Source organism: Coccomyxa subellipsoidea (assembly GCF_000258705.1).
Source record: "Coccomyxa subellipsoidea C-169, whole genome shotgun sequence".
NCBI classification, from domain to species: Eukaryota; Viridiplantae; Chlorophyta; class Trebouxiophyceae; family Coccomyxaceae; genus Coccomyxa; species Coccomyxa subellipsoidea.
Genome location: NW_005178032.1, coordinates 1533673 through 1559014, shown reverse-complemented (window position 1 = coordinate 1559014; position 25342 = coordinate 1533673). Strand labels below are relative to the sequence as shown.

At 51.1% G+C, this 25342-nt stretch overlaps 6 protein-coding genes across 6 annotated transcripts; 2 read left to right on the top strand and 4 right to left on the bottom strand.

The window, feature by feature from the left end:
• Positions 1–1553: 1553 nt before the first annotated feature.
• Positions 1554–4260, bottom strand: COCSUDRAFT_7866 (cyclophilin-like protein; the record flags this gene model as incomplete). The annotated part of the gene is made up of 6 exons (XM_005646518.1): positions 1554–1623; positions 2101–2228; positions 3057–3216; positions 3720–3901; positions 4041–4103; positions 4219–4260. Coding segments are annotated over 6 exons (645 nt in total), but the record flags the coding sequence as incomplete, so codon positions are not given.
• A 491-nt stretch (positions 4261–4751) lies between these two features.
• On the top strand, positions 4752–10035 carry COCSUDRAFT_43018 (zf-C3HC-domain-containing protein; the record flags this gene model as incomplete). The annotated part of the gene is made up of 11 exons (XM_005646517.1): positions 4752–4863; positions 5070–5233; positions 5417–5479; positions 5764–5870; positions 6131–6238; positions 6895–7106; positions 7376–7648; positions 7977–8164; positions 8910–9032; positions 9243–9396; positions 9893–10035. 11 exons carry the CDS (start codon positions 4752–4754, stop codon positions 10033–10035), a joined length of 1647 nt encoding a protein of 548 aa, XP_005646574.1.
• A 278-nt stretch (positions 10036–10313) lies between these two features.
• On the bottom strand, positions 10314–13007 carry COCSUDRAFT_53940 (Metallo-hydrolase/oxidoreductase). The gene is made up of 5 exons (XM_005646516.1): positions 12699–13007; positions 12426–12576; positions 11947–12155; positions 11306–11556; positions 10314–10936 (listed from the first exon to the last, which is right to left on the bottom strand). The coding sequence occupies exons 1-5, from the start codon at positions 12897–12899 to the stop codon at positions 10822–10824; spliced, it is 927 nt and encodes a 308-aa protein (XP_005646573.1). The 5' UTR covers positions 12900–13007; the 3' UTR covers positions 10314–10821.
• COCSUDRAFT_48033 (hypothetical protein) lies at positions 12980–22011 on the top strand. The gene is made up of 15 exons (XM_005646515.1): positions 12980–13336; positions 13604–13714; positions 13924–14054; positions 14632–14758; positions 15095–15197; positions 15715–15881; positions 16459–16596; positions 16869–16925; positions 17157–17246; positions 17615–17776; positions 18370–18456; positions 18719–18839; positions 19209–19441; positions 19847–20119; positions 20413–22011. The coding sequence occupies exons 1-15, from the start codon at positions 13223–13225 to the stop codon at positions 20521–20523; spliced, it is 2025 nt and encodes a 674-aa protein (XP_005646572.1). The 5' UTR covers positions 12980–13222; the 3' UTR covers positions 20524–22011.
• A 25-nt stretch (positions 22012–22036) lies between these two features.
• COCSUDRAFT_37237 (Rhodanese-like protein) lies at positions 22037–23237 on the bottom strand (the record flags this gene model as incomplete). The annotated part of the gene is made up of 6 exons (XM_005646514.1): positions 22037–22110; positions 22337–22451; positions 22565–22658; positions 22804–22892; positions 22985–23086; positions 23172–23237. The coding sequence occupies 6 exons, from the start codon at positions 23235–23237 to the stop codon at positions 22037–22039; spliced, it is 540 nt and encodes a 179-aa protein (XP_005646571.1).
• A 643-nt stretch (positions 23238–23880) lies between these two features.
• On the bottom strand, positions 23881–25195 carry COCSUDRAFT_56459 (hypothetical protein; the record flags this gene model as incomplete). The annotated part of the gene is made up of 3 exons (XM_005646513.1): positions 23881–24019; positions 24381–24610; positions 25040–25195. The coding sequence occupies 3 exons, from the start codon at positions 25193–25195 to the stop codon at positions 23881–23883; spliced, it is 525 nt and encodes a 174-aa protein (XP_005646570.1).
• Between the last annotated feature and the right edge of the window lie 147 nt (positions 25196–25342).

The window sequence follows — 25342 nt, the reverse complement described above, 5'->3', positions numbered from 1 at the left end:
CTGCTACATAACCGCATTAGAGGCATGCAGGCATGGCTGGGCCTCTCAGGGATAGCGGGGGTAATGCCAGGTTTGCCTGGGCATTGGTGTTGAAGCAAATAAACATCCAAGTTCCCCGATCCATGCATGCCTCTGTCATTGCTGTAACATAGAAGCTCCCCTGCTGAGCAGCCCTCCTTGACCCATGATGCACAATGAACCAAGCAGGTTAGATAAGCCGTCACCCACCCTTTTGGATATCCTCTGCTGCGCGCGAGTGGCTTTCCCGAGCAGCGCCTTTTCGACGCGCTCCTCTGTCTTGCTGGGGCCGGGCTCATCATCTTCATCGTCATCATCGCCCCCTCCATCGCTGCTATCTCCCCTATCTTCAGGCTCCTGCAGATCTGGAACATTTCAGAGGCCATGGCACAGGAAAACCTTCTGCACATGACAAGGCCCCCATGAAAGCAGAGTGGACTGATCCGGAATTAACGCAGGTACCTCATCTTCAAACATGCATCGGCATCAAGTTACATGACCGCAAAGCAGCAGAAGCAAAACATCACTTATGGCGCAAGGAGGAGGCCTGGCAGCCAGCAAGAAAGGCAAGGGGGCCTATCCAATATTGGGAGACATTCTTTGAGGCATGGAGCACTTTGCGCCCTCTGCAAGCACATAATGTCAGAGCCCTAAAAAGATCCAGCAAGGTAAGCGAGAAAGTCAATGCACCTCTTTACTGCGCGGCTGGTGTCCCATGGCGTTCCTGCGAGCGCTGGCGGCCGCGCGCATCTGCGCCCCGAAGTCCGATGCGTCACCTCCCAGTTGACTGGACGTCCGCTCAGCCCCGTCCTCGTCAGCGCCCGCCGCAGCGGCCTCCTCCTTCTCCTTGGCCTGCTCACCACCCAAATTACCAATAATGGACTTTTAAAAACTTATTGCCTGTATGACTCATCGTCACGGACAGAGAGGGCTCACAAAGCTGCGCTGGTTAGGAGACCAGCTGAAAGGAACCCAGTCTGCCATGGCAGGAACCCGACATATGAGCACTGGTCAATGCAGACATATGTAGTTAGAATTTGTGCTGCATCAGTCACCGGCGGCACGATGTGGCATGAGAAGAGTAGAGTATGTCACCTTTTTGCCCAGGGCTTCTCTGACGTTTGCTCTCACTCGCCTTCTCTCCTCATCGGCTTCCTGCTCCTGCTTTGCCAGCGCCTCTGCCGCCTCTGTCTTCTCTCTCAACAGCCTGCTCCAGCAAAATGCATAGTTAGACGGCAACGCCTTTTGTAGGGCATACTTTCAACAAGAAGCGTGCAGCATGTATAAAAACAAAAATTGACTCAGGTACACGATTAACACGTTATGCTGCATCTACTCATCACATGTGTGCGGGCACAGTGACATTGCTGCTGAGAGCACAGTTGCCACACCAGGAGCAGGACGCCAGAATAGAACAAAGCAGAGCATAGCACAGAAGAGCAGAGCACAGCAGGTCCAGCTCACCGTGTATCATCAATGACATCATGCGCTGACCGGATGCCCCGTCCGCTGGTGGAGGGAACCCCCTCTCCCTCCGCGTCCTCTGTCTCTGCCTCCTCACCAAAGGACAGCAGCGCTGTGTTCTTCTTGCGCGACTTCTTCTCCCTCTTCAGTGCCGCCTCCTCAGCAGCCCTGAGCCCATGCAATATGCTTGAAAGCATGTCCCCATCTCTCTGGCCCAGAAATTGTGCTCGCACTTCCCTTACCAAGTCCATTGCCAGCCGTGACAGGAAGTGGCACTTTTATCTCGGCATTCAAAGAAGATGGTGTTCACGGGCACAGCATGCCACAAAATTATTACTCTGCTACATGTGAAGAGCTTGCTTGCATGGCTCACAGCAGGCACAGAAGGGGAACTGCTGAAATTCTATGGAGTTGCACATCTGAGAGGTGAGCGGCAAGGGAAGAACGATGCTCATAGGCACAGCATGCCCCAGTCTTTTTGTTCTCCTACACTCCCAACAGCTTGCATGCATGGCTTAAAACACATTGATAGCGCCACTCCTACTGTCCAGTGAGCTTTGAAGTTAGAAAAAGAGGTACGGATTGGCAAGAAAAGGATGAACACAAGCTGCAGCGCACTTTCTGGCAGCAGCCTCTGCTTCGCGCTCTTCCCTGGTGCTGCGGGGGATGATGTCATCAAAGGGGTTCCACAGGACCTCCACCTCTTTAATGACCGGGGGGTGCGTCGGCCTGTCATCCTCACCCGTCTGCGCCAAAAACACACAGTGCCACATCAACGAATAAGTTATATTGTTTGCGTCAGATTTTCACAAGGAGAATACCATGCAATGATGATGATACAGAATTTCTCGATCCTTGAGATGGAGGATAATTTTGTTGATGAACCACGTAGGCCACTGCTTGCATTGGTGAGCACTTGCAAGACCTTCCGCCCATAGCATGCAGCAGCAGTGTGCTGGCTCTGTGCAGCTTCATCGAGCAATGCTTACGATACACATGTAGGAGTTGCAGAGCAAGGATATGTATCCAACTGAACCCTGACACGTTGCAAAGGTGCACTTGCAGACAGGAAGTGCCAATTAAGGAAAATAAGTGCAGCCAGGCAGCTAGTAAGTAATAGTGGGGAGTGCCTATTCCGACCACGAACAGGCAATCCTATTACAGGTCAGGACAATACAAACAAATTACATCGCTGACAAGAGCGGAAAGGTGTGCCTGTGTCGGTCTTATGAGAAACACACAGATGGGTCAGGGTAATGCACAAGACAAATCAGCAGGCAGACAGCAATACCTGCAAACAACACGCAGTGACGAGTTGAGCTTTTTTTTTATTTATATATGTGGCCCCGGCTGGCGGGGGGCGGTGCAAATACTGAGCACCGTGCCCACGGTTGATTGGGTCTTGCTTGGATCTGGCGTGTCCAACAAGGTGTAGGATTGTGGCAGCCTTCAACTGCAGCTTGTCTGCAGGACGCACCTTGCCTCTTGGCAGGAAAAGCGTGTAAAATATATATATATATATACATATACACACACTAGGGTTTAGGGTTAGGCATGGGTAAGCATGGGCGCACCTCCAGGTCATTGAGGTGCATGCAGTTGTAGATTGACTCCCCGGTGACCTTCCCAAAGATGGTGTGCTTGCGGTCCAGGTGGTCGCAGCGGTCCAGGGTGATGAAGAACTGGCTGCCGTTGGTGTGGGGCGTTCCTGCATTCGCGCACGCCACCAACCCCCTGCAGCATTATTAGTATTATTATTATTAGTATTATCACACGCCTATCCAAGCCACACTTGGCTTAGGTGCGTCGCAGCAGCGTTTCTATGACAGCCTTCCAGCTCGGCCTATCTTGGCACCTTTTCCACCATGTCAGGGCAGCCCAAGACTATCCAACTTTTTCCTAACGTAGTCATGGCATGCACTAATGCATTCGGCAATGCATGCTATGAGCTGTACGGAGCAGAAATCACAAATTCACATACTGTACGCCATAAATCCTTCAGCATGACCGGGCTGAAAGCATCAGCACGTCGAGGAGCGAAATGAAGTGTTTGTCAGGAGTTCTGGACTTCACTGATGCACAAGAGTACTCAACAACACACCGCTCATGCCAGAACAAAGTCTGTCGGTGTCTGAAATCAGGTGACTCAGTGTGTAGCTTGTTCGGCTGCTTGTCACGGGTAGAGCCACCTCCGTGGTCATGCCACAATTCAGATAGGAGAGGAGGGAATGACTGACCTGTGGCTAAACTTCAGCCGGGAGTGGAACTCGTCAGGGAAGGGGTGGCCGTAGATGGACTCCTCGCCTGCGCCGCTGCCTGAGGCGTCCCCTCCTTGGGCCATGAAGTCCTTCAGGATCCTGTGGAACATTGTGCCATCGTAGTAGCCCTCCATGCACAGCTGCACAAAGTTGCGCACCGCCTGTGCACACATATCTGTCAACGATGGGAGCTCCTGACTTTAAGCTGGCATCACAGTGGTGCCAGGCAGGTCTGCCAACACACCCTGGCAAAGAAGAGGGACTGGAATATTACATGAGCAAGGGTAGTGCAAGGGATACCTTTGGGGCTTCTTTGGCCCATAACTCGATGTCGATGTCGCCAAGGGTAGTCTTCAGGATGACCTGCGCATCAATGGAGATTACAGATCCTAGAACTGCCCTTAATGGGATGGACAACTCCAGGAATGGGCCTGAAACGTAGAGGCGTTTTGACTGTTATTGCTTGAGCATGACTCACCTTCCCTTTGGTTGGAGGTTCCAAGTTGTACACGTTCGACATTTTCTCTTATCTCTTAATACTAGGCACACTGTACACCGTCGTCACACCGCTTTGGTGTTCAGCAGATCAACATCAGATTGTCCATCTCACCGAGAAGACGGCAGTTTAATCATGGTGCTCCTGTCTGCATTAGAGCATTACAATGTTTACAGACTCTGTGCGATCTATAACTAGAGCTCCCCTTGCTCTTGAGAGGACGGTGATTCGCAGGAAGACTAGCTGGAGTGTCCTGTTCTGGCTTGCATGGTTACAAGCATGGGACAAGCATGAGAATACGTTTGCTCGCAAAATATATCAATGAAAGACAAATATGCTTATGGAACAGATATTTACAGGCTCCTTTTGTTAGCCTTAAGCCACTTTGAGTCCCACGATTCGGTGTCACTTATGGCTGATTGATGGGATTTTGGTATGTCACAAACAACCAAAGGCTGTACAGATAGCAAGTCATCGCACCTGCAATAATTATTTGTATGAATCAGGGGACGAACATGGAAAATGCCGCTGAAAGGGCTCGAAAGGCTCTGGACGCACTCGTCTACCTGCCATCTTTGAAGGGGCAGACCAGCAGATCAGAGGGTTCTACCAACAGTCCTGCCACAGGTGAAAATTGTGTAAAACCACAATGAGCACTTTGATACCCTGCAAACGCATCACAGAGCTCTGGTATTAATTTGTAGCCTGGACCTCTGTGATACATGCATGTTGTCTGTATAAACATCCAAGCCATTGCAGTGTTGCAACGGAGCGATGGTTGTCTAATATTATTAGTCAGGGAAAGCTGGTGATATCTGGTCGCTGCTGCACAGGCGCCAGCCACCACCCCTGCAGGACATGGGACCGGGGAGACCTGCTGCGGCGCCTGCACAGCTTCAAATCCAGCACCTGGTTCTGCAAGCCCGCTGGCGCTGGCCCTGTGGAGTGCGCACGCAGGGGATGGGTCAACCATTCCATGGACATGCTCAGCTGCGAGGTGCGCACCATCTCATTCCTTTCGGCTTGACCGCACTGTACTTCTGACATGCAAATGCTGGTGATTTGCCAGCTTCGTATGGATTGGATTCTTTCAGCTCTTATCAAGGAGTTAATTGGGATGAGAATGGTCCAGGACGTGAATGTATGTAGAAAGTGAACATGAGCTTATTTGCATGTGCAGTTCTGCCGAGCCAGGCTCAGTCTGCCGCTGCCGCCGACACTGCCGCCAGAGGAGATCAGAGAGGTGCTCCCTTACCCTAAACTCCTTCCCACAGCAAAGATCAACACAACTTGTGATGTATGCACACTTCTAGAACTTTGCTTGTTGTTGACGATACCTCCAGAACCGTGGAAGTATTACCACTCGAGATGCACTTGCATAGACACCCATGCGGCTCACTGCAATTGGCTAAGAGCCACCTACGCGGACGGTCGAGACAGCATGATGTGGGGATATACAACCCAGCTGTATGGTTTCAATGTACGCTCCAAGTCTATTGAACTTGGATTCAAATTTGCTGCATGCAGATCGGCCGGGAGTTTTCGGCGCGGCTGGCATCGGCGCACGACAGCGGCTGCCCCTGGCGGACGGCGGCCTGCGACCCGTCTCTCGCGCAGTTCCCTCCTCTTGACCGGTCTGTCCTCTGCCGAATCATCGCAGAGCATCCTCACCTTGCAGCTCGCCACTCGTTGCTTTCTTCACTTCACAGCACCTGCATACAGCGTTGCAATTGAAGTGCGTGCATGCATGACGCGGTTCCAGCTGGGTGGCTAGGTTTGTCTGGCAAGTCTCCCTTAAAAAAGGCTATCAGGCTGTGCAACCTCCAAGACTCTGTTCGGCGAGTCTGGGTCCTGAGGGGAAGCAGGCAGCTCTCACAAAGTTGTCTGGTTGCAGGTCGGTTGTGGCTGCCGGCTTTGCCGACCGCGCGACGGCGCTTGGCCGGCTGAATGTGCTGCCGCCGGTCTCCGAGGACGCCTATGCACGCATCAACACCGCCCGCAGGTGTGCTCCTTTGCATGTCCTTGTTTGTTTGACAGAATCTGATGGCAGTCACAAGGGGGCCAATGAAGTCTGGGTAGTCCCAGGCCAGGATGCAGATGTTGACTGGCTCGGGAACATGGCACAGCCCTGAATGTCTCGCTTTGCTCATGTTTTCCAGCCAGTTGACATGTGCAGCCTCATCTGGATGGGCCTCAATTTCTGAAGGCCCCTAGCCATATGCTGGCAGGACTCTTGAGCAGAACAGAAAGAGGTGAGCAACCAGAGCATAGAATAGGGGTCTTTTGATGAAAATCTGATTGTGGTGCTGCTCGTGATGAACATCAAGGAAACACTAAGAGCCGGCTGAGGAGGCAGAAAGTCACTGGGTGGATGACATGGGCTATCCCTGAGCACATTGAAGTGCTTCTGTCTCTCATCTGTGTGTGACTTCCTCCCATCTGGCTTTACCTTATCCTTCTCGATGTTGGTTGATGGCAGCACCCTCGGCTTTTAGAGGAGCAGACCAACCTCGTGCTAGCTACTCTGCTGCATCCTCATGCATGTGGTGCAGGTCAAAGTCCACAGCTAAAAGGAGCACACAGCTGCTCAGCGTCGTGCTCTCGCACAATGCTCCGAGCAGTGATTTAGCGACAGAATATCTTTTTCATTGTTTGCAGGTCGCGGCTACAGCAGCTGCTAGTGCAAGGACCTCAGAGGGCAGGCCCCAGGCTGCAGATAGATGTACCAGACTCGCCGTGCTCACCGGCCGCGGGGAACGGGGTGCACACAAATGGCAGCTTCCAGGGGTTTGAGATAGCCAGACAGCCAGAGGAGCCCAGCATGAGCAGCGGAGCTGTGGGCAGCCAGCAGCCGTCATCCGGCATTGCATGTGCGCCACTGTTGGCATTCGCATTGCACAATAACGACGCGTGCTATGGCTTGCTGCTTCACATGAACGCGTTGAACCAAAGCGATTTCCCTGAGTATCACTCTCATACACCATCATTGCTGAGCCCTCCTTGCCGAGCCCTCCTGTAATGTAATGTAGATCACACTCATAACATTCCTTCATGGTCATCAATGTTGATGTTGGCCTTTGTACTACGCATATGACTGCCGTGCAAATCCAAGAATTTTCCTTGCATGATTATCCCTCAGGTCAAGGGACGCCGGAGTTCACGCGGCGCCAGAGGCTCCTGGCGCTGTGCGGCTGGGAGGTCCTCCAGATCCACGCTGACTCATCCGCCAGGTCAGCTGGCTCGCCCTCCGCGCCAGGGTCAATCGGCCGGGACAACCACAGAGGGGACGCCGTTTTGGATGCGACAGGCGCTGCTCTGTGCTGTGAGATGTGCGGCGCGCGTGCCGGGCTGTGGGACTTTGTGCCCAGGATGGTGCCCGCTGCCCGGTCGGGCAGCCGGCTGATCACTGCAGGTACACAGCTCTGCCTTCGCTGAGGATCACTCGTCTGGATTGATGAATGCATGGTTGGACCGATGTCGTGGATTTGGTCTGAATTCTGCATTCCGATGGACACGACATGTACATTGAGAATTTGCTCACTTCAAGATCACCAATACCATGTTCATTTGTGATTCTCGCCATCTCCTATAGTGTCTAGAAAAGGTACAGGTCATGATTAGCATCTCTCTTCTTTTTAGATTTTGTGGAATTTGAAGTTCTCCTAGGCCAGGGTGCGAAGCTACGATTTCTAGCAGACAGCCACCAATGGCTGGTGCTTAGCGAAGAATTTTGTATGCAGGCCTGAGCGGGAGAGACCGGTCCCCGCCAGTCGCAGCGCGCAGCGTGGACCTGTCAAAGACAATCGCCGGGGGCAGCCTGTCGCCAGATCAGGCGCCACCCAGCAGCAGCAGCAGCCCAGGCCCCTTCGGCTCAGCTTCCATGACGCCCCTTGCGTTCGGCGTGCCGACCCCCAGCCCCGCGCCGCAAGTCCCCGGGGGTAGAAAACCCTTCGGCCAACCCTCGCCCGCGCCCCTCTCCTTCGGCGCGCCCACCCCTATTAGCAGTTCATCCACCCCTGCACTGCAGCCGCCGCTCCCTTCCTCGTCGACTCCTCCTAAAGCATCCATAAGTCGTCCATCACTCAGCATCGGGGGCTTATCCACCCCAGGCCCGTTTGGGCAGTCGGCTGCTGCCCAGTCGCCTGTCTTTGGGCTGTCCACTTTTGCAGCCCAGCCAACAGGGACCAGCGACGGCGATGGAGGGCCCTTTGGGTCACAGAGTGGTAAGGCTTAGTTTTTAAATAATGCTGCAGACAAGAATGACAACAAACAATCCAGGCAATCTTGGTTGCAGACCCCTTGAGGATGTCAAGATGAGTGAGATGCGTCATGTGGTCTCGATACCATGGCAATGTTGCATGCATGCTTGATACATGGTGTAATTTGATCGTGCCTGGTTGAGCGTTGATAGTGAGGGACAATGCAATATTGCCAGTACTGACAGTTAGCGCTGAAGAGCTTGTTCCAACGCTGCAGACACCCCGTCTCCAGTGTTTGGCCTCCCCGCGTTGCAAGCAAAGGCATCAGCCGCATCCGCAAACGGCGCGCCTCCGATAACTAAGCGCCCTTTTGAGCGCTCAGAAGGCGACGCAGACACAACAAACGTGCAGCCTCCGCCCAGCAAGAGAGCCAGAAATTCTTCTCAGCAGTCGCACCAGCCTTTACAGCAGCAGGGGCAGTCTTCACAGCAGCAGCAGCAGCAGGGGAGTGGTAAGGGGGATAACTCATTCTCATTCCCGGTGCTGCCGGCTGCGGCGGGGGCGGCTGCGCCGCTGCCAATGGCGTTCCCTGCCGAGGTGAGCTCATCATTATGCAATCCTTGTATCACATGCGTGAAATTGGAGGAGTGTTCTTTCTTGCACAAGCGCCCTGCTGTATGCATGAGGGTGTTACCGTATCTCTGGTCACCATGGCTCTGTGATGGCCTTTATACTGATTTCAAGCCTATTCACTAGACGATATGTTGCATGTTCTCACAAGCAAGCATGTCTGATGGCCATGTTCAGGTTCCGACGCCGCAGCCGCAGCAGCCGTCGCCGCCGATCGCGGACCCTTTCTCGCCCAGGGGAGCGAAGTCGGTGCAGGCGTTTGACCCTCTGCTGTTCCATCGCACCTTCTGCCCCTGGGTCAACACCGGCACTGACACCGGCTCTTCCCCAGGTGCAAGGGCATCCCTGGTCATTTGAAGCAATCGAGTGCATGCAAGTATTTGTGCATTGCCTTTGGGTTGTTGAGAGCAGCTGCACAAGATGGCCGCGTGGTGTGTTTAAGGTCTATATTCTTTCCTTTGCATCGCATCATTATGCGCTCAAGCTCAGGCGGAAGCGTGTGACGCTGTTCATGTCCAGTTCAGATCACTCCACGGAGACCTTCCTGGTGTCGCGCTTAACAGGACAGCAGTCACTGGCATCACATGCTTTTGCTTGCACTGCTGAGTAACGCTGCAACGATGTCCTGCTATGCAAGTCAAGTCAGTCCAACGAGACAGCTGCATTCTATACGCAAAGAGTCACGACAAAGGAAGTCTCATGAAATATCGGCCCTTGCTCCTATGCAATCACAATCTGAGTCTCTCTGAAAGGACGCTATCTTTTTCCAAATCCAATGCATACGAGTGAGTTTGTCCGGTTATCGGTCTATGCTGGGGTTGCTGCAGGCGGCAAGCCGGGCAGGTGCGGCTGGCGTTGGTGCCTCGATTCGCTCGTACCCAGCCCCGGCCCAGAAGAGGAGAGAGACAGCGGAGCAGGCGAGGACCAGAGATCAAAGGTCGCCGCCGCCATCCGCAAGCTGCGCGCGTGATTCGCTGCTGCCGAATCCTATCTTGTTGGTGCTCGCTCTGCCTTGATGTCTGCATTCCTCTCAAGAGCTTTTATCTAAAAGCTTTATCTAATTCCTTTGAAATTTATTTTGGGCAGGCCCTCGCTGAAGGCTTAGGCTGCTTTCAGCTGGGTATGTGGGTTGGTGTCGGCTTCTTGGCTTGTGCATTTGATTGGGAGCCCTGTCATTTGCGGCGAGTCATGCATGCGTGTGCTTGGCTGGTGCATCTTCTGTTGGCTAGACATCTCTAGAGTATTGGTACTCAAATAAGATTTTGATTACACTCTATTTTGTAAAGAATGTCAAACAGCTGTGAGCTGCACTTCATTAACAAACACAGCGAGGAGTCATTGTCAATGATAATGAGTGTCAGAATCGAGATCAAATATGAATCATCAGGCTGTACAGAAAAGGTTTGTTAATAACTGGGACTCATTTGAGGGCATCCATTTGTGCAAGCCAGCCATTTGCAGTGCTGTTAACCCGTGGATGTGCCCAACAGTAAAGAGGCACTATCACTTGACCCCTCCGCAAAATAAACAGCACAAGCTGCAAGCGCACACTGTGGCACGCGTTAGAATGGTTTAGCCTGCAAGCTGCTGTCATCAGTTTGCTGACATCAGCAGGCACATGGCGGGGACACCTCACTATGTGAGCCTCACTGTTTTGCATTGGAAAAGCTGTCTGCATTCCTCTTTCCGTCGTAAGAACGCATGTATGAAAGCCAGGCCGAACTAACAAGGCGCTTTGAAATCTCTGGTCAGGTGGTCATGAACAACCGGCGTACTCCTTTGCCAGTGGTATGAGCTCCTCCTTTGTCCAGCCAGACTTCCTGGCGTCGTGGTAGGGCAGCAGCAGCTTGTAATCCATGCCATGGACCACCCTGCTTGCACACAGTCACCCTTTAAATTGCTTTACTGTGCCCACAACTTGCAGGGCAAACCACTGCAGGGGAACTTGCAAACTCTGAGGCTTTGTCAGAAGACAAGCAATGCTTTCCTACTTCAAATGGCAAGCTGCAGGATGGTCAAGTGAAAGAAAAGCTTAGCATCGTCTGCAGTCTGCTTAGGCCATCTTCTTGGGGTCTTGGCTGACAGAAATTACCTCTTGATCGAGGTATTTTCACCCCAAATTTGGGCCAAATCTGGCAGCTGTTGCCCCGTTCTGGGCCAATTAGGATCCAACAAGCACCGACTGAAAGTAATGTCAAACTCTGCAACCTCAAGGCAGCCTCAACAATGACCAAACTCACCTGCACACAGTCTCCTTCGCCTCGGTGATGTTGCAAGTTGTGGCACACATTGTCTTGAGAGCATAGCCGCCATCCTCCTTCTGCAGAACATCTGTGAAGTCTCCAGCCAGCATGTAGTTTGAGGGCTTGTGGTGATACACCACGTGGCCTCTGCAGTGCCCTGGCGCATGTGTGAAGCTGAGATCATGCACGCCGTATTTTGACAAGTCCCCCTCCGGCCCCTCCAGAATGAGACTCCTGTTTGCTGGCATCTGCATCCACAAACTTTGTCAGGGGTGACCTGCCGTGATCACGGTCATGATGGGCTCTTTCTCCGTTCGATTGAGGGTTCTTGCTGATCCTAGCAGAGCCAAGCAGACATGCCCTCAGGGCATATTGAACCTCATGCGCAATGCGAAGGTGCCGCAAACAAAGAAAGGACAGACAGAGAGATACGGTGTCAATCAAACACTTGTGAACACAGTTGAATCCACATGCCAGGTCAGCCCAGGATGGCTGCAGCCTGGCTTCCTCTGCAAAACGGGAATCATACCAATCACATGAAGTTCCACATGTGTTGTGACAAACAAACACGCCACCACCCCGGCATCTTAGTTCACAAATGCGTTGCAACTGAGTTAAATCTTGAGCCAAGATCGCACCTTGTACTGCACATAAGGCGGCAGCAGCTTCAGCAGCATGAGCAGCTTAAAGCCTGCGCTGAGGCCGTTTGGCTTGTAGTTATAGCAGCTCGGCTGGGCAGTGCCCAGGAGGAAGGGGGCCTCTGTCTCGTGGAAAATCACTTTGAGGTCTGGGTATGCCTTGATGAGTGGCTCTATCGCGCCCACATGATCCAGGTGCCCATGTGTCACTGCATTTGCAATCCGATCAGATCTCAGCTGCTTGGCAGAGCTATTTAGAGAAGGAGATTTGCACACCTGAAGGCAGAGCATTTGGACAGGGTCAGCCTTCCTTGCATGCATTCTATTCATGGCAGGCTTCTTGCATGCATTTCAACAGATGGGGTCTCCATGCCAAGGGACTCAGTGCACAGCACTTATAGAGAGCTTTACTGCCAAGGTCTGACTGTGGAAAAGGTGACTTTGCCAAGATGCACATTAGCATGCCAAGGGGGGCTCACAAATGACATAGGTGAGTTTCTGCCCAGGCGGAATGACTGCTTGGACTGCCTTCACGATCCTGCTGGCGTGCGGATCCAGCCAGGAATCAAATCCGCCAGCGTCCGATAGATACCAGGATTTGTCCTCGTTGATCAGATACAAGTCCAGGTTCTGCCATTAGACATGCGATATTCAGTTCTCTGTGGTGCTTCTCAGAGCTCTGATTATATCCTTTACGATGGCGCAGCGCAAAACGCATGCAATTAATCTCAAAGCAGCGAACAAAGGCTCACCTCGTTGTGGAAGGGTGTCATGTGCCAGAAGATCTCGATCTTGTAGAGGCCATGGCCCAGTGGCTTGAAGTCAGCCTGCTCTTTCCCTCCTAGGTACAATGCACCTCGGAAGTCTGAAAACTCCGGGACATTATAGACGAGGCCAACGATCACAGCACAGGCCACAGCAAGAACCAGGCTGATTACGTATGCAAACCCCATGGGGCCTAGATCAACGCCTTCGGAAGCCTGTCAGAGGGTGTCTCTTCCAGTATTTCTGAGAGTCATAGCTTCCGAGTATTAAATAATAAGTATTGGCATGAATGTTCTGATCTCAATTAATATGACAACTAACCTTTCCCTTGAACGTATACGGCCGTTCAGGTGGCCGAAAATTCTGCGTGATATTTGGAAAGAAAAATGGAATTCATAAAGCACCGATCTGCAAAGATTTCAACCAAGTTGAATTTTACGGAACTTCTTCAGCTCAGCTGAGCATAGGATCGTGCTTCCGTGTCCAGCTCTGCTGGTTTTGAAACCGCGGCATGTCAGCTCCTCCTGCACCTGGGAGCTTGAACGCTTCCGAGGTCAATATTTTTGGTCTACATCAGTATGATGGAGCCACCGCATTCTTCACAGGCGACTTCCTCTTGCCGCAGGTAGGGGCTTCTGGCATCTTTGAATGGGGGTTGACGTCATATGGGGTTATGCAACAGTGGTCCGGCGGAATTTCTTTTCTAGGAGTCTAGTATCTTAATGACGCCTGGAATAACGAAAATGAACGATGATGACCGATATACCAGAATTGGTTGTTCCTGACAGAAGATCAAGGCAATTAGACCTGAAACCCTAGGACCATGCGTGCTCAGTGTCTGCTTGTGGCGTGAACAGTGAGAGTGTATTGATAAAAATACAAATGGCTTCAGGCTGCCGGCTGGGCCATTGTCCTGTGCTTCGGGGCGTTGTTTGCACTTCTTGCAATCCTGCTGGTCTGGGTGGATGTCACATACTCTGGAGCGGTCTACAATTCTGAACAAGTGCGCCTTCAACTGCAATTTTAAAATATCATGCATGTGAGTGCCCAATCCTGCGGCATGATCCTCAGCCCCTTGATCACGCCTTGACCTTGCCGGGCATTGCCCAGACTTGATCAAGCCGATGCTGGGCTTTGCGTTGGATTTCGTTCTTTGTAAGATCTAATGCAGCGAATAGGCCAACCATCACCACATCTGTGCTTCGTTCCCAGTTCAATACAGCAGGCAGGAGCATAGGGACCGGGCTGCTGGCTGTGGACATCGTCAGCCACTGGACTTGGGCCTCCATCCTCCTGCAGAGTGTCACCTACGGTTTTTTCTATGGCGCCACAGGCTCCTACTGGTGGGTCCTGCCTGCCCTGTCTGCAGATTTCTACACCAGCAATAAGCATATTGCATACGTGCACCAGCAACAAGCATCTTGCATGCGTGGCGCATGCATGCGGAAGCATACACCCAATTGCTTCATCTTCATGGCAAATGTGCCGTGTTGCAGCAGTTCAGACAAAGCAGAAAGGCGGAATGTCCAGAGCCAAGCAGCACTATGCCAGAGGTTTTGCGCTTGCCTGGATGCACGCATGCTGCAGCCTTATAAATTTTCAATTGTGCACAGCCTGACAGTTTAAACTTATATTCAAATTTAGAGTAAGCTTTATAGAATTTCTTCAAGGGAATCTCTTTGACAAAGTGCACTAACTCGGCTTCCTAATCAGGGTATTTGCCGGGGGTCAATAGGACGTATGAGTACTGAGCCCCATCCCAGGGGTTGAATGGGTCTTGATCTAAGTTGGATCTGGCGAATCCATCAAGGGATTACATTTTGGCGGCCCTTACCTGCAGCTTGTCTGCAGACGCACCTTGCCTCTTGGCAGGAACAGCATGTGATACTAAAAGTTGAAAATCGTCTAATGGATGTGCAGGATTGTGTCTGGGGCGATGTGCGTGTGGCTGTTTGCTGTGGTGGCTCTTGAGCTCAAGTACAGAGCGCCGCACGCGCACACCATGCTGGAAATAGTGGAGGTCAAGTGGGGCAAGGCGTCGCATGTGGTGAGCTGCCTCCGCTCTTTGATGTATGGATTGTTGGCTTTTAGTAAGAACACATGAATATTTGCTTGCTTACTAGGGCAGGACAAAGAACACAGCTTGACCATGCTCTGCCATTCATGACATTTGCTCAGCCTACAGCTAGTTGCTCTAAGGGAATGTTTCTTTAGCTGGCGGCCATTCTCGCATCAGATTGAAGATGCTATGGTGTTGCCATGGTTGCATGCAAAGGCGTGCAGAAGAGCACAACTTGTCCACGCGAATATGCAGCAGACAAGGACTGCAAAGACAATCTTTATTATGCCCAGAAATGCAAAAGGCGTGCTGGTGGGCATGCAGGTGTTCTTTGTGTTTGCGGTGGTCACCAATCTGCTGGTGTCAACCTCCATGCTGCAAGGCTGCGTCGCCGTGGTGAACGCTCTCACAGGAGTCAACTCTTATGGTGAGTCACCTATTCCTTTTCCTTGTTAGTCCGCCCAACCTAGAGGAGCACCTGAAAAATTTGGGGCATCATTGTTCTGGCCGGCCCAGATGCACATCGAGCTGCAAAAACAGGGGCTGGGGTGCTCAAACAACCGCAATAGATGTCAAGTAGAATGTTATAATTGCCTCCGTGCGGACCAGTCTAGTTTGGGCATGTGGTTGCCATGTTCATGGCCTTTCTGCAGTCGAAGTGAAGCATGCCAGTCCCACGATGCTATAAGGCAGCCATCGCTCTGCAGTCCTCAGAGCCATGTTTTATCTGAAGCCATGCAGTGAAGATATGCCCTTCTTTCTCACAACACTGCCTCAGAGTCTTTTCTTATGATTGCAGCAGAAAGTCTTGAGGTTTTGTTACAGCAGTGACAGTCTTGGAATACGTGTTTGTTGCAGTGTTGCAGCAATTTCCGCTGTGTTGAGGTCCTGTACTTCTTGATTAGGAATAGAGTCTCAATAATGTGTGTGTTGCAACGGTGCAGCGATGGCGTTCATAATTCCGATCACAACGATGGTCTACGCGGCAGTGGGGGGCCTGAAAGCCACCTTCACAACGTCCTACATGCACACGGTCATCATCTTTGTGGTCTGCGTGTTCTTCATGTTCCAAGTCTACGTGCCAAACAACTTCTTTGGAGGCATCGACGACGTGAGTAGCAGCTCCTCTGGCCCAATGCATAGCATGCATAGTTGTGACATGCGTCAACTTTCTGTGACTTGTTTGTCCTTTTTTGAAGTCTTGCAATGCGCATGGGTGACCTGTTAAAACGAACAAAGCATCTGCAGGCATTATGTAGGCAGTGAGCAAGGGTGATCATTAAAGTAAACAAAGCACCTGCATGCATCATGAAATTCCCCAAGAACACGGTATTGTTATTTTTGGCATGCATGCTCCACTGCATTGTTTCCTGGGTGCAATTGGAGGCTGAATTGCATGCATGTTTTCAGCCACTCAGCAGGGGTGTCCATGAATGCAGGTGCATGGCAGGCATTACGAAATAGCCCAGTATTCATATTTTAGGCATGCAAGCTGCACTGCATAGTTGCATTGTTTCCAGCGTATTTACTTCCTTTGTGGGCTGAACAACTGCATGCATGTCAGAGATGATGGGCAGGGCTATTTGTGGCCTGCATGTGCATGGCAGGCGTTCACAAATGGCATGCATGCATTTGCTTTTGATCCTGTGTTGCATGCATGCTGAGCAGGAATGGTTTGTGGCTTGCAGGTGCATGACAGGCTCGTGCAGATGGCTTCATACTTCCCAGTGGCCGACCAGAAGGATGGCAGCTACCTCACCATTACCTCTGACTCCGGCATCCAGTTCATGTTCATCTTCTTCCTCAGCGGCCTCTCTCAAATGCTGGTGCGCATCTGCCTGCTGATCTTGCTGCTGTCAAGTGCTCTCGCTTGTTCATTTTCTGGCAGCCTTCAAGTCTGAAGGCAAAGCAGCCCTCTTTCTTCTCTTCTGCCGCTCGCTCCTCCTTAATGTCTGCATATCTCTTTCACTGCGATGTGTCCATGTTGATGCCATGAGCATGAGTTGTGCACCATGGATGTACAGAGCATGTACATGTGTGAGTACTGCTGATGCTAGAAAGAGAGGTCCTGACCATGGAAAATTCTCTGTTTTGACAGGTGGACCAGTCTTACTGGCAGAGCGCCATCGCTGCAAAGCCGACTGCAGCTGCCAAGGTATGACTGGGTACCAAACCTTGCCTCCATCTCTCTCATGTACAAGCACCACTCTTTTGCACCATGCATGCCTTATTGGACTATATGCAGATCAGTCGAGAGAAATTCTAGAGCATGTTGGCTGAGTCAGAGACTGCCTGCTCCCAAAAGGAGCGCTGCAGCTGCCAGAAATCAGAAAACATGCGCTGATCTGAAGCTGATTTGAGACGTAGATGTGTGCCTGGGGTGCAGGGCTACTTCCTGGCATCGTTTCTGTTTCTGGCCATTGTCTTCTCACTGCCAATCTGCCTCGGACTGGGAGCTCTGGCTCTCAACCTGCCGGTACGCCCTCAACTTGCATCGTTGATTTTTGCAAAGTGCTTTAAACTTGGATTTTCATTGCTGCTGACATGATGATAAGGCAGCATATGCTGGCCTGACCTCAAGCATCACAGGCACAAAGCATGACTCTGAGAATGTCAAGAAGCTGCTGTTCTCAGCAGCAATGCGGTGTGCCGAGACCTTAGCAAGCAACCAGACATGCATGCTCCAATACATGAAGCAGTGGAGTCCACTAGCACAGCAACTCGATCAATAATGCAGAGCTGTCTCTTGTTTGAGGCATGCAATTCAAATTCAGAGCTAAATACTGTGGTCTTCACGACATGAAAGGCGTAACAATGCCAATGACATTTTGCTGATGTATGCAGCTGAGCGTGGGAGAGGCGCTGTCAGGCCTTGTCATGCCGGCCTCGGCCTATGTGCTGATCGGGCCGGCAGGCGCGGTGCTAGTAGTCATCATCTGCTTCATGGCTGTGACTTCCAGTGGCGCTTCAGAGATGGTCGCCATCAGCTCTCTGTTCACTTTCGATGTGTACCGCAAGTACATCAACCCCAAGGCAAGGCTCTCTGACCCTTTATCTCCCTTCACTCGTATAACGCAGGACCTCCTCTGAAATAACTTGAAGTTTAAGTTCGCTTGGAGTCCCCTAAATATTCTATTTCTCTGGACCCCAGGACCTTAGATGACCTCAATCTGTTAGAAGGACATGCAAAGCAGGGGTGCCTAATGAGAGTCCTGGCTCGGTTCATGGGGACGCCCGTTTAGTTTGAGTCATGAAAGACAATATTCTACTTGTGGGCAATGGTGGAAGAGAAATGCTCAGGGGAGACAGACACGCAGCGTGGAAGGCATGCTTGTGAGCAGCGGAGGAATTTTGGGGCGCAGGAAAAGAGCCCACACTTTCTAGGTTGTTTGCCAGCAAGCGACGTGCATCTCTGTAGCATCTATGCAGTGTTGGGGAAGTCAGGTGGTTCTGTATGAATTCCCTGGGGGTGTCTCTGTCTGGGACATTATTGTGCACGCACGAGTTTGGCCTGTGTCATCCGTGTTCAAACCAATACAGATGCGCCTGCTTGTCGACTTGGTCTGAAATATCAAGAGGAGCTGTTATGTCCTACACAGGCGCTGGGCCCGAGGCTGATCCTGGTGTCACGGTTGGGCGTTGTGGTGTGGTCCATCATCATGGGCATAGCCCTCACAGTCGTTCAGGTGAATGTTCCTCTGCTTTCACTGGTTTACCCCAGAAAGTTCCTATTCAAGTCTTGTGCTGCCTTTAGAAGCGGCCTAAATATTGCACGATATAATCTGTGTAGCTTGACAAGAGTGATGTACGAGGGCTGGATCCATGGGGGTTTGTTGCCTGAAGTTTGCCTGCACATGCACCACGCCGCTTTTGGCAGGTAAACAGATTTGATTGACAGTGAAAACCACTTCTTTGTTCGTGATTCAGAATTCAAATCCGCTCCTGCAGGTTGCCAACATCAACATAGTGCTGCTGATCAACAGCATTGGAGTTTTCAGCGGTGGAGCGGTTCCCCCGCTCCTGTTTGTGCTGGTGTGGCGCGGCTGCACCGGCCCGGCCGCCACCACCGGTGAGTCACCCCCAATGACTAATTGATGAGTAATAATCACCAATTTGTGCTGCACCTAATCATACTCACCCTCCTCATGCACTGAGGGAAGAGGCCTCTTTCGTGCTGCTCCTGTTTTCCGTCACTGACAAATCTGCATTCAACTTTTCCTTGCTGGATGGCTGCCTTGACTTGGAAATCCAAACCTGCCTGTCAAGAGGCATTCTGTCACATGGGAGTCAGCCCTCAGAGAAGGCTTCACATAGCAGGATGCAACATGACATGAATGGTCCTTTGTGCTGCTGATGAGACACAAATTCACCCTCACTTAAGCCCCTTTAGAATATGCATTCTCTGCCATAATTTCAAATATTCATCTTACTTGTGCAGGTGCTGTGGTGGGCAGCGCGTGCGGCATAGCATCGTGGCTGGCATATGCAAAGATCGGCTTTGGGGAAATTACAGTGGACACTACAGGCTTGAACATGCCTCTGCTCACCGGCAACGTGGTGTCCCTTGGACTGTCTCTGTTGATTACTGTTGTGGGGAGCCTGGCGTTCCCGGACAAGACCCCCTTCAACTGGGAGGAGCTCAACAAGAAGATCACCAAGACAGAGGACACGGTGCGGTTCAACTTTTGGCCCGCTGATAGTCATTGACTCTGTGGTTCCTTCTGACAATCCCTCAGCAGTATTATGTTGCATATCATGTTGCATGGTGGTATGTTGCAATAGACCAACTGGCCTGGTCTTTGCATGTGCCAAAGAGCCTGCCTGAAGGGGTGGGGCACCCTTGCAGACACTCAACATTTGGTACCCATGCCAGTTCTGAGGATTTTTTATTTCTCAACAACAACCGGGGCATGAATCATTGAGCTGACTGGTGTACATTTTTCAGTATTGTCCTCAATGCAGCGAAGAGAAAGTGAACTGCCCGTTGAAGGGTGTCGCGCCCCTGTGCACTACCATCAGATTTGAATCGAATGTTCAAAAATAGAAAAGCCAGGCGTTTGCATGCATGCGGCGCAGGTGACTCGCCCCGGCGCGATCGACCCATCAGTCATCGAAGTGGAAGAGGACCGAGAAACCATCGGCCGCTACCGGCGACACATCTGGATCGCAACCATCGCCGGCTACCTCGCAGTCTTCATTCTGTGGCCTTGCCTGATGGCGCCGGCCGGGGGAACCTGGAGCATCGGATACTTTAGGTTCTATGTTGTGCTGGCGTTCATCTTCATCATTGTGGCGAGTCTGATTGGCATCTTCCTGCCTCTGTGGGAAGCCCGCGGCCTCTTCCTCAAGGTGAGCTCTTAGCATGCATGCACTCCCTGTGGGCCACCATTGTACCGCTGACAGCTGTCTGTACGCTTTCCAAAGGCTGGAGGAGTGGCTTTACAGTCAAGCGTATGATGTTTTTCTGGCCTGCAAGTGTGTTTGAGGTCGAAGACAAGTTCTGATATCAGTTTCGATTGTGCACATCACATGCAATGTGACAGCGAAATTTGGCATCAAATGTGGGCATGCCTGTGTGGCAAAATCCTGGAGCTGTGCAGAATGTGCGCATGTGCTGATCAAGTTGCTTCGCATGCGCGCAGGTGCTGACGGGCTCCAAGTTCAAGGACTTGCTGGAAAAGAGCTTCCGTGGATCATCCCACGGGAAGAGCAGTGCAGCGACAGCTGAGAATGCACCAGTCACAAAGCCTTGACTGAGCAATTCACATCAAAGCTCCAGTGTTTGACTATTTTTATTACATTTTAGAGGCCTTTTGGGAGCCACCTCAGGCTCATTGAAGGTCTTTGAAGGACCTTTGATGAAGGAATGCCACGCTGCACACTGCAAGCCTTGCAGGCATAAGGGAGTAAGAGAGGAGGGAGAACGACTGTAATTTTCTGCTCCCCTTGGCAAAATCAACAAATGTCACAAAGAAGTTGGCCCAGCCAATGAAACATGAGAAATTTGGAGAGCTGGGTGTTCTAGTGGGGGATTAACATCTGCTGAAGGCTGCATTAGCCACTCAGCCGTCTTTAATTGTGTTTTGCGATGGGTACTTCTCTGGAATTTCTTCCAGTTATCGCTCAGCTGTGTGATTCAATGCTGCAGGGCAACATCCAAACACTTCTTCACTTCTCTGTGCTGTCCATCCTGCCAGTTAGACCTGCTTTTCATGCTTCAGTGAAGCAGTCGGCGTGTGTAGCCAAAATTAACCATGACTCAAGATTTATGTGTGTGGTTGCCTCTGCTTCTGCTTGATTTAGAAGGATTGCGGCCGTGTTTCATCAGCAATTTTGTCAACAGCATGGCAAGTTGCCATTGGCAAGGGGGCGCACTTTGTCTCGAATAACGTTGATGTTACACTTGGCATTCTTTGCTCCTATGAGAACCAGTGAATGTACCAGTCCTACATAGTATGTAATTTTGTACATTGAACACTATTAAGGTGAATGAAGCTGTCACCACTCCATTGTACATACAAGTCATGTCAGGTATGACTGCTTTTCAGCTGCAACCCTTTGTTCATCCACACCACTTCCACATTCAGCTGTCGTCTGATAGTCTACAAACATCACAGTGAGTCATTTGGAATTCATCTTGTCTTGTACTGTCATGACCGTCCAGTACTGTGCGAACACAATCGCAGCAGTGATTGCTCGACGGGCCGTCAGTTAACAGAAGACCCAGATCTGCACCGCACGCCTTGCATTGGATCCAAGAAGGTATAGTACATCCTTGCCTTATAGAAAGGGGACTTTGTAAGATAAAAATACACCCCTTTCTCCTATCTTCTGGCGCTCACTCTGCACCTGCCTTGATGTCTGCATTCCTCTATCTGTAAGGTCAAACAATCCCACCGTTGAGTGGTCATACTGCAGCGCTCCAAGAGTTCCAGCTGCGATCTATTGCCTCGGTGCCAGAACTGAGACTGAGCAGCCACATGCCTAGGCCTTGACCCTTGGGTCTTGGCAGATCAAGGGGATCTATGGCTATGATGAGCGCTGCAGACCTATGTCTAACCATAGATATAGACCCCCCTGGGCAGATTCCCCTCTGGCAGCAGTCTCATGGGGGCCGCTCAGCCTGTGCACATGAAACTCACAGAGAACTCAAAAAGAGTACAAGTGGATTGGGGTTACTTCTACGCCCTCTACTGACTTTCAATACTCGATCTAATTATGCAATTTGTTTCTCCTCTGTGAAAACTGTGCTCTGCCACATCTCGTTCATTTCTTTCCAAAGGCCTTCTTCCAGATGTTGGACCCCCAACCCCCAACTGCCAACAGAGCACCCTTCAAACCTGTTGCACCAGTCATGTGATAGTCAAGGCAGGGTTGCCGGGGGTGCGATGAATATGGCATGCAAGATACAATTATTGCCGCCTCAAAGCGGCTTCAGACATTGACTGATCATCTCAACATGAGTGTGAACGTTGTGTACATCAGAAATAAGAAAGGGAGGGAAAAATGTGAAAGTCGAGATAATCTTCAACACAGCTGGCATAGGGCAAAATTGGGACTGCTTACCTGAGAACCAAACAGGCTTGTAGTCATCTCCTTGCAGCGCCCATTGCTCCGCGCACACATGCACTTGCTTGGTTGCTTCCTGATCAGGTGTCACCAGTGGATAGCCAGCTTGGGTCTGCAGCACAATGCATATCAGTGATTCACCTTATGGCAGCACGAACACAATGCTGCATATCTCCCAAAAGAAGAAAGATTTGTGAACAAGAAATGATGAGAGTCCAAACCTACCCATGCCAGAATGGAGCCCTCAAAGTTGCGGACATTTTTGAATCCCTCCTCCTGTAAAACCTTGGCATACCTGCCACTCCGCACACCTGCAGTGCTGCAGTCAAATGGGAGAGCTCAGGATGATCTTATTTGTGACTCAGAGCCTCTCGTCCAGTGAGGACGCTGACTTAGATGGTCGTTTATCCCAGTACAAGAAAACCCCAGCATCATGCATCGGTGCCTGAGCAGTCGTCTCGTACCAGTAGGTGACAAGAGGTGAATTCAAGTATCTCTGTTTACAAATCTCGAATTCTTCCTTGGTCAGCACATTGCCTGGAAGCCTGGACACCTGCGCTTGGACGAGGACATCAACAGTCACTGATCAGCAAAGTCCATCGTAAGCATATGCTTTCCTTCCTCACGCTCACACTGGGGACTCACCTTCTGTTCCTCTGCAGTTCTGACATCAATCAGGATTATTTTGCTGCTGTCCTTGTCTTCTTCCAGCTCAGCATGTAGTTCAGAAGCCCTAATGCTTTTCACCTGTGCATCGCAACACACGATGATCAAGTATTCAAAATCGCCTCCATTTACCTTGCGTAATTTTGTGATGTGCTGGACTCAGTACCTCTGGAAACTCATGAGCATAGCTCTGGTACAGTGTCTTCAGCTGCTCCGATTTGCTCGAGGCCATTGAGGTCAAGGCACGACGATGCACGGACGTTCTTGGCTTCACATGTCTGAATAAGTTGAAAAGAGCATTACAGCATGGGCGAGGTGTCGAGGTCCTCATTCTGGGAGCTTCTCTTCGGTCCCAGGAATTAGTCGGATGCACGTGCCAACACACGCAGGCAACACACAGGTGCGTTTGGGTGGAAGATTGATAAAAAGCATGCATGCTCATACTGAAATTTGAGGAGGGCTGAAAAGAGCTTGACCTATGTTTTTAGCGAGACATTAGCTGTCAGCATGACCAACAGCTCCTCACCATTGCGGTTGGAATTGATCTACATAACAGAGCAAGCTACACCGGAAGTGCTCCAGCATAAATTTATCATAAATGGGCATGATGCCATGATGGTACGCAGTCCTTGAAGCTAAGTACTTGCCAGCATGCCTCAGCCCTGGCTGATTGCAATGCACAGAATGCCCTGCATGCACCGCCAGCGATTCCAGTGCCTATCGTCCTATGATCATGGAACAAAGATGAATCTCATCATGATGCCGCATGGCACGCATCTCATGCGGCGTGGACACATGTGTACAGAATAGCCCTCACCACCAGCGAGTCCACCCTATCACCCCATGCACCCCTCTAGAACTGTGATCATCATGAATCAAGATGCTGCTGCAATGCACAGCTGCTTGTGCACGCTGATCCAGTGCTTCTTCTGGCAGTCCTTGGAGCAGTACTTGGCCACATGGCACCTTGAACAGAACATCAGCTCGCCGTTCAGCTCCTGGCAGTAGTGGCACCTGAAGGACATCACAAACATGCATCACACACATGATATGCATGTTGCTGTGACATCAGCACAGTGATAGATGTGCCCATAGGTGTCCAATGCAGTCGCCAAAACTCTTAGCATGTGAAGTCAATCTGGGATTGAAGCTGCACAACAAAGCCTTCCAACCAACCCTGCTCCTGATTCTAGATCAAGACGAGTGACTGACATGCATGATGCATGGCTGTAGAGAGCCCAGCTTCCGTTCTGTCAAGTACTATTGAGGCTCTGGGAAGGTGACATCTGCCTTAGCACCCAATGTTCACCCCATTGAAGTATATGGATCCTGGTTCAGGAGGGATACAGACCGAATTGTCAGGGTAGGGGATCACCTGACATGCATGCGCGCTTCCTTGAGAGCCACCTCAGTGAAGGCGGGCAGCTCTGTGGCTGCAAAGGCAGGGTCGCGCTTGATGGCTGCCTTGAAGTGCGCAGATATGCCCAGGCAATCCCAGTATGTGTCTGGCAGAGCCAGAGAGATGCTCGGCACAGGTGTCCAGCCGCCTGTGTGTGCGCATGGGAATTCACCCCAGCTGTCCAGCCTTGCCTTGCACTGCTTTCCCTGCAGGACATCCCACATGTTCCAATTATTGTTCTTACACGCTGTTGCTGCCAGAGGCAAGGTGCGTCTGCAGACAAACTGCGCTAACGGCTGCCACATGTCCTTACTCTTGATGTTACAGTGAGGCTCCTCTTGGAATTCAAGAAATGAAAGCAGTGCAAGCGTAGAGTTGTCCCTTAACACCTTCTTGCGCAACATGCATTGGTTCGCTTGAGTGTCAGTCAACATTGTACTGTTTCTTAAGGCCACCCATCAGTCAAGTGAAATTAAATCATGAGGCATTGATCACAGTGTGATCATCACACAGTGCAAACATTTTGGCATGGTAACGTCACAGTACTGCTGGCACCTAGCCTTGGAAGGATGGAAATACGTGTGAATATAACAGCAATGAATATCACAGTTGACAGGATGACGGTGGCAACTCACCTGGTTTACATGCGCCTGGAAGGTGGACACTGTGAATGGGAGGCTTGGGCGGCTGCCAGTCAGCAGCATGATGCGGCAGTACATCCACTGCAGCCTGCATGCCTTCAGATCATCCTTCTGGACCTCTGCTGACTTCAGCGCTGGCAGTATGGCCATCATGTCAGGCATGACTAAATTTTTGGTGACAAGAGGACATTCAAATACACCAAAAAGGACCAGACCTTGCCGGCGACCATTTCACAGACATCAAGCTAGGCAACATTAAGCAGACATGTGATTCTCTGGACGTCAAATTAGTCTGTG